We start from the raw sequence: 7,942 nt of genomic DNA, 5'->3' as shown, positions 1-7,942 counted from the left end.
AAAAAGGTTACTTTTTGCAATTGACCAGAATTCATCCAAGATTTGACTTTCAGAACTAGACTTCATATGCAGTCTACATGTTTGAATTTTTTTTGAAAGAGGTTAGTTTTGCAATTGACCAAGTTTGACTTCAAATCAGTAGATTGAAATGAACGTCTACGGGTGTGTAGACTTCTTGTGAAGTCTACTCTCAAATCCGACAGGTTGGTTTTGCATTTGACCAAAATAAAAAAGTAGACTTTATACGCAGTCTACATTTTTTTTTTAAGATAAGAAGACTGCATATGAAGTCTACAATTTAATAAATTTTTTATTGCTTTTTAAACTTTTTGGTCAAACACAAAACTAACCTATTCCACGAAGTCAAAGTTTTGGTCAAATGCAAAACTGACCTTTTATAGACTTCGGTGGCAGTCTACATTTTGTAGACTTCCGTTGAAGTCTATTTTGAAAAGTCAAAAGTTCGGTCAAATGAAAAACTAACCTCTTTTAGGTAGACGTCTTAGTAAGTCTACCGAAAATTTTATTTTTGTTGTCAAAGGTAAAGACGGAGACTACTGGGGAAGTCTGCGTTAGAAAAAAAAATTGTCTGGTCAATTGCAAAACTAACCCGTGCGTTGACAAATAGACTGCATCGTAAGTCTCTACGGAGGCGTAGACATACAAAACAGTCTACCGTCGCGACACAGATCTGAAAAAGAACGAAAACCATGGAAATAGTTACCTTTTTCATGTGTAAAGCTCGTTTCCAACCTTTTCAACCGTCCAAACTCCAAATATGAGCAAAAAAAAAAGCATCTTTAACGATTCACTAATGAAGAAACTCGAAAATATGAAGTTTATGATTATGAAAATGATAGTTATGAGAGTTTTTTAGATGGAAATGTAGAAGAGATGAGAAGAAATGTAGTTTTTTGGGTTAGAATGAGAAAAAAAGTGGTTGAAAATTGAATTCTAGAGTTTTAGAGCTCAAAAATGGTGGTTCATGGTGGTTGAAAAAATTGATGATGATGGCATTTTTGTAAATAAGATGAAATTGTTAGGGTGTATTTGGTTTTTTGTTAATTTCGAAATTAATAAAAAAAATAAATAAAATGGCAATTTTGTGAATAATTCAAAAATATAAGGATAATATGGAAATTTTATTGATGAATAGTATGGACAAAAAAAAAGGGTTGGTTTTGGGTTTGACTTGAAAATATGGGTTTGTTTTGAAAAACACCCCAATAGAAATTAGAGACGTTTCTTACCTTTTTTTAGTTAAAATTTTTTTTAGTAAAAGCTAAAAGAAAAAAAACTCAACCTAAACATTTTTTATATCTTTTATTTAAAAAATGTCTCTTAATTTTTTTAATTAAAAGCTAAGAGACCAGACCTAACCTAAAAAAACCTACAATAAACATACTCTAGCTTATGGCTTCATCGGTCTTTTCTTGACGTTTAAAGAAGGAAAGTGACAAGTCACGGGATGAATGACACGTGTCACCACCTGAACGGGAAAGGTCGTTCATTGAAAAGTCAAAGAGATAAAAAAAAACCAAAAACAAAACGGCAAGATTTGTCTGTGTCTTATTCACAAGGAACGGCATGCATTTTCGCAATCGATTGTCGTCATCACCACTATCATCATCACTGGATCAATTTTACCACATTGAGCTTCGTTCTTCCGGCTCCGATAAAAATTGCGATGGAAATCGTCGAACCAAACACCTGCATTAGAGGATGCTGCACCAGCGAATCGATTCCTCTTCATCTCTCTCCTTCTTCCTTCACTCTTCTCTCCCCAATCGCTAAAGGTAACTGCTTCAGCTCTCACCTCTCTCTCCGTCTACCTCCGGTTCTGAATTCGATTGGTGTGAGCATTGTGTTTCAGGATCAGAGAGTGTAGTCTACGAAGCGATCCTCAACGGCAGAAGAGTCGCCGCGAAGAAGCCAATCTTGTCTACTTCCGATGACCTCGACAAGTTCCATAAGCATTTACAGCTCTTATGGTATAATCTCTTTGGACCCATTTGAAAAAGTTTCTTACTTTAACACATTTCAACACAAAGTTTGATTCTTTTTGGATTTGGTGAAAGCAATCTTGATCATCCAGGTGTGGCTAAGCTAGTGGCAGCACACGCCAAGCCTCCAAATTACTTGTTTTTCTTTGAGTTGTATGAGTCTGGGAACTTAGCTGAGAAGTTACACGTGGAGGAGTGGTCTCCTAGTGTTGATCAAGTGCTAACGATCACGCTTCAGTTGGGTATATGACTTCATCTCCTTATGATGATGGATTCTCAATGGATACATATATGATTCTAAGTCTGTATCACTCATTTTTTTTCAGCTAAGGCATTGCAATATCTCCACAAGAATGGGATTGTTCATAGAGATGTGAAACCAGCTAATGGTCTTGTAATGATACTCTTCTTCCATCACCTGGAGTGTTTTTATCTTCTTAATGTGAAGCTTAAGTGAGGTTTTGATTATTGATGCAGCTTGACGAGAAGCTGTCCCCATATCTGGCTGACTTCGGTTTAGCGGAATACAAGAAGGATTTGCGAGAAGTTAATCTACACAACTGGAGATCCTCTGGGAAGCCAACCGGTGGTTTCCACAAAAAGAATATGGTTGGGACACTTATTTACATGGCCCCTGAAATACTTAGGAAAGAGATGTTTACTGAGAAATCAGATATCTATAGCTTTGGGATTTTGATCAAGTAAGAATTGTCTTGGCTAGAAGTTGAAAACTTTCTTGCATTCGTTTCTTCATTCAGATGCTTAAATTTGTTTGCGGTGTATTTAGCTTTCTTCTTAAAAGATCTTTGCTTTTGAAGTAATGTTCCATTTTCGACATTGCAGTGAGCTTTTAACTGGAGTTGTTCCATATACTGATCTTCGTGCAGAAGCTCAGGTTAAAATATATTTCCTCATTTCGCATTTTAACATGACCATTCCTGTTAGAAGCTCTTGAACCGCATATATATAACTGTTTGTATATATTGCTAATGTGTAGCTCAATTACATATAAACGCATTCCTTACACAGTGAATATATCTGGATGGCAGGCTCACACTGTTTTAGAGATGAATTACACAGAGCAGCAACTTACAGCTGCCATTGTGTCTTCTGGTCTCCGACCTGCTCTTGCTGAAACTGGATTAAACATTCCGAAGAGTTTGCTGGATCTTATACAAAGTTGCTGGGGAGCTGATCCTTCTAAGCGGCCTTCTTCAGACGATGTGGTTTTGGAACTAGAATCACTTTGGCAGCTAGAGAGAGAAAAACAGCCAAGTCATTTCCTTGAGACAACTTCTATTTCCAGGAGCGATAAAGATGAGGTTGCCATCAAAAATACAAGAGATTACGGAGACAACATTAATTGGTCCAGTCAAGGGGAGTGTTTATCCAAGAAATCGTCTCTTTCAACTGCCCCTGATCTGAAATCATGGTCTCGTTCAACAGATGACTCTTCAAGATATGTCCCTATAGTTTCTTGTGGGTCTTTTGCAACATGTGGAAAAAGAGAATCCATGGAAGATACACACTTCCTTATGCCCCACATGTGTAATGAAGAGAACATTCACTTATTTGCTATATTTGATGGCCACAGAGGTATACTAACAACCATTTTTAACTCAGCATGCATCAAACATCCATCATTTTACACACCTCTTGTTCAAAATTCGTTAGTTATTCGTCAGATAGTGTTTATAATAGCACCCTAATGACATGCAGGTGCTGCAGCTGCTGAATTTTCTGCTAAAGCTTTGCCAGGATTAATTCAAAGCTTATCTTCCACAAGGTTAATGCTAAGCGCAAGCGTTTCCGGCTTACTTCTTCAGCTTGATTTGTTCAAAAACTCATTCATATGTTTCATTTCAGCGCTCAAGAGGCACTGTCACAAGCATTTGTCAGGACTGATTTAGCTTTCAGAAAGGAAATTCACTCCCATCGTCAATCAAACAGGGTGAGTCAGAAAGACTGGCATCCTGGTTGTACTGCTATAGCCTCTCTCCTAGTGGACAATAAGATTTTCGTTGCCAATGTTGGTGACTCCAGGGCAATTTTATGCCGTGCCGGCTGCCCTTTTGCTCTAAGTAAGGTGAGATAGGACTGTCATTACTGAAATGTGCTAATTTATTATCACCTAAAAGCCCCGGTCGCTATTTCCCTTTAACTCACCTCTGGCATATTAAATCAGGCACATCTTGCAACCTGTATTGAAGAAAGAAATCGTGTGATTGGAGAAGGTGGACGTATTGAATGGCTGGTTGACACATGGAGAGTTGCTCCTGCTGGTCTTCAGGTTACCCGGTCGATAGGAGATGATGACCTAAAGCCAGCTGTAACCGCAGAACCAGAGATCAGCGAGACCATTCTATCAGCAGATGATGAGTTTCTGGTAACAAAATTTTATGTCATGATATTTTGGGTTGATTACTTGTCAGTTGGGAAAAATAATAGGTAAGACTTGGTTAGGTTATGGCGAGCGACGGGCTCTGGGATGTTATGAACGATGAGGAAGTTATTGGTATAATCAGGGATACTGTAAAAGAACCTTCAATGTGTTCCAAGAGATTAGCAACAGAGGCTGCAGCACGTGGTAGTGGTGATAACATCACAGTCATTGTTGTCTTCCTGCGGCCAGTATCTACAGCTGAAAGGATTTACTAGTAGCCAGTTCTTACACATTATTTAGCTGCAACTTCCTTGCATATAAATTATTTTTCATGAAACTTGAGAACAACCAGTACAAAGTGTAATTCTTTCATTAGAGGAATATATGAACATGTAAAGCACTGGGAAACTTGAGTGCATATATTCCTGATTACATCAGCTTTATTACAATTTGATTGTGTGTGTTTTATTTAGAAATTTATAGTACTTAATGTTTCAGAATAGTGTAATACAATAAGGGATGAGAAAGAAGAAAAATAAGAAGTATAATGGAGTTGGACGGCTTGAGTATGCTCGTCTCAGAATCCATATGCTTTCTAAGGTATTAATAGTTAGCCTACAGCCCTGCACTATGGTCATCTTGGCAGTAATGCACACTTGTTACCTCTATAAGATTTAACCTCCTGAGATTTCATCTCTTGGGTTAGTTGTTTTCCTGTCTTTTTTTATTTATTATTGTTTTCCTAATCTTGGCACTGACCCTTTGCTCAGTGCATCTTGCAAAAGTGTCTGGAAGCTCTGCAGGAACATGTCCCATTCGACTGTTGTCATGTCCCCGAAAGACACACCTTCTGATTCAGCATGGTTCACACGCATCGGTGGGCTCCTGCTCCTCATGGTGCCTCCTCTCTTCTTTTCTTTTGCATTCACAGTAATCCGCTGGTTCTGTGAGGATAGCATTGAAGCAGGTATGGAGTTTGCACGTGGCCCTTTTGGAGCCAAAGGTGGTTTAGATACATGAAAGACCTCTGTTATCTCCACTTCACATTCGAGCTCCGCGTTCACTTCATTTCCTTTGTCAACTGCTACAGTTGCTTTCGCTTTGGTGCAGAGTGTCTCCAACAGACTGAAACTATCTTCACCTCTATAGAAATCCCTTGTCATCTTCTCACCTATCTCTGCAAGACAGAGCCCTGCAGCTGCTGCTTGTTTCAAGAAAACCGTGCAGACAATGAGGACCCTTATGGCAGATTCAGGCAAAGACTGTAGTTCACTTCTCAGAAGCTCCGCGTCTTTGAAAGGGTCCAGATCGGATATATACTGCAGCTCAGTGTCGGTGAATGGAACCAAAGCTTGAGGCCAGTTTAGCCACTCAAAGTAAGGATCATCTAGACATTCAGGGAGGCAGAGACCATGATCTATAGGCACAAGCTCAGCGGTTCCAACTCGGTTATAACGCTTGTCTTGATCACAGCTCTTCACCAGCATGTTCCCAGCGTGCCTGTCAAGGTTCAAGACCCTCACATCAAGTATCCCAATCCTGTGAACAGAGCTAACCGTAAAGCTTCCTGGACCTAACTCTCCCGCATCAAAATCATGACACACAAACCGCTGCAAGGAAGCAACCTTATAGGGAAATGAGGAGAAGGAGAAGGCGTCGCTGACGTGAAACGGGACATGCGAGATGCTAACCAAAGCTGTTGGTGGGACATTAGAGAAGCCTTGGTAATCAAGAAGGTAAGCAGCTAACTCTCTGATACCTGTTTCACCAACAGGAATAGAATGTTTCATTCCCGGTTGCCCCAGCATCAAACTTCCAGATTTTTTAGGATTGTTTAAGGCCAAAGGCTCCTCATCAACCGGTTTAGCTACAGCTATGTTATGACCCTTTCCGGTTTGGAGAAGATAAGCACCTCCCAAGCCACTTGGTAAAAGCAAAGGCTGAGCTCCAGATACAATAGCCATAGTCACCTCAGCCACAAGGGCACGGACGGTGGGAACACTCTGTCCACCAAGAATCTCAATCCGTGGAGCACACGTTGCCTTCTTATCTTCCTCCATATTAGCAGAGGCAGCTATGGAGAAGCAAGGAGAGGAGACGCTGCGATGGATGTTGTCATCTTGAGACATTCCATTTAAGGATTGCGCCAGGCTAGATCCAAGGAAGTTGAAGTCAAGGTTGGTTAGGGATAAGAGTCTGCATCTTTGTGAGGATCGTTTGAAGTAAGGGAACTGGTCACTGAATGGATCAATAGCCACGGCCATATCAGAGATCAATGTAGTCTTGCAGGTGATGATTAAGGTCGTAGCCAAGCAATTCATACCAAAACCTAATTTTTTTATATACACAACTAAAGAACTCGTTTTATACAGTCACAAGATGGTGTGTCCTTTGCTTCGCTTGAATCCATTGTGCTTATGTGTGAATCACCGCAATTTTCTGCAATATAATCACAAGGAAACCCTAAGAAAACAACAAGAAGAGAATGATTGCTTGAGGGAGAAGGTATTGTAAAATCAAACAAACCCTGATGAAGGCATTCAGTAGAGAGAACGGAGAAAGATTGAAACAACAGAAGGGAGCTTCAGAGAAGCCGACACACACTGTCACCGGAAAAAAACTTATCTCTTTTGTTTTTTCTCCTGAGACTCCCCTCTTCCGAACGATACTTTCTTTCTCCTTTTTCTTTTTTGTTTTTTTTTTCCTTTTTTGATTTTTCTCTTTCTTCAAACCCTTTGCATCTAAATCTGTTTGTGTAATGCTATAAATGTCTTTCTTGTTTGGCACGTTATAGGTTTTACCGCGTTTTTCTGAGGTAAAGAAAAGAACAGAAAACGAGAGTTTTTGCTTAAAATAGACACTTACTGAAAATAGCTAAGAAGCTATCACAATATTTTATTTTGGATCGTTAACAACAAACACATAGTTTTTGTATGTCTAATGGTCCTTGTGAACAAAGGAGTTGAGAGCTTATACTATTTTGAATGTGAGCCTTTGGAGGCAGAAGTTCTATGCAGGTATCCAGAGCTTTTGAAACATACCTCTTAGAAGAATTTCTAAAATGAGCTTGAGTTTAATGTCAAAGATCATTTTAGAAATTCTTCTTGGCAATTGAAAGCTTAGTTTTCATGGTGGCCTCATAATCAACATCCTATGCATAATGTCTGCTACGTCTCTCACACCAACCTCATCTTCTGACTTACCAAAGAACATGGGAACTGCAACACAAGCACCCCTCCATAGCATTTTCTACAACAAAGTTAATTATCTTTTAAGAAAAATCTGATCCTGTCACATTAATATCTATCTAGTTCATAGCTTGTCTATGTTACTTACTCGAAACAAAACATCTGACATGACAATGTATTTCTGTTTGCTACTGGTGGAGTGGAGAGAAAGCTCTCGATTGCCATCTGACATGACACGCCATACATAAAAAGATATTTGACAGGAAAGTCTGCTTTGGCATCAAGCAATATGCTTACCATCTGGAAACGATGATCACCTTTGCTTGCTCAAACTGTAAGTCTAGAGACAACTAGAGGTAGTGAGTGCT

The 7,942-nt window shown here is 39.4% G+C and overlaps 2 protein-coding genes across 2 annotated transcripts; one reads left to right on the top strand and one right to left on the bottom strand.

The window, feature by feature from the left end:
* Positions 1–1,453: 1,453 nt before the first annotated feature.
* LOC103857957 (protein kinase and PP2C-like domain-containing protein) lies at positions 1,454–4,835 on the top strand. Its single transcript, XM_009135213.3, has 11 exons — positions 1,454–1,796; positions 1,874–1,991; positions 2,079–2,245; positions 2,330–2,397; positions 2,481–2,704; positions 2,847–2,898; positions 3,053–3,599; positions 3,723–3,789; positions 3,870–4,089; positions 4,189–4,389; positions 4,467–4,835. The coding sequence occupies exons 1-11, from the start codon at positions 1,469–1,471 to the stop codon at positions 4,659–4,661; spliced, it is 2,187 nt and encodes a 728-aa protein (XP_009133461.2). The 5' UTR covers positions 1,454–1,468; the 3' UTR covers positions 4,662–4,835.
* Positions 4,836–5,035: 200 nt separating this feature from the next.
* Positions 5,036–7,908, bottom strand: LOC103857958 (phosphatidylinositol 4-kinase gamma 1). Its single transcript, XM_009135215.3, has 2 exons — positions 6,913–7,908; positions 5,036–6,825 (listed from the first exon to the last, which is right to left on the bottom strand). The coding sequence occupies exon 2, from the start codon at positions 6,705–6,707 to the stop codon at positions 5,118–5,120; it is 1,590 nt and encodes a 529-aa protein (XP_009133463.1). The 5' UTR covers positions 6,708–6,825; positions 6,913–7,908; the 3' UTR covers positions 5,036–5,117.
* Between the last annotated feature and the right edge of the window lie 34 nt (positions 7,909–7,942).

This window comes from Brassica rapa, chromosome A03, assembly GCF_000309985.2.
Source record: "Brassica rapa cultivar Chiifu-401-42 chromosome A03, CAAS_Brap_v3.01, whole genome shotgun sequence".
Taxonomy (NCBI): Eukaryota; Viridiplantae; Streptophyta; class Magnoliopsida; order Brassicales; family Brassicaceae; genus Brassica; species Brassica rapa.
The sequence above is the reverse complement of the archived record's forward strand: the minus strand, read 5'-3'. Positions and strand labels throughout refer to the sequence as shown.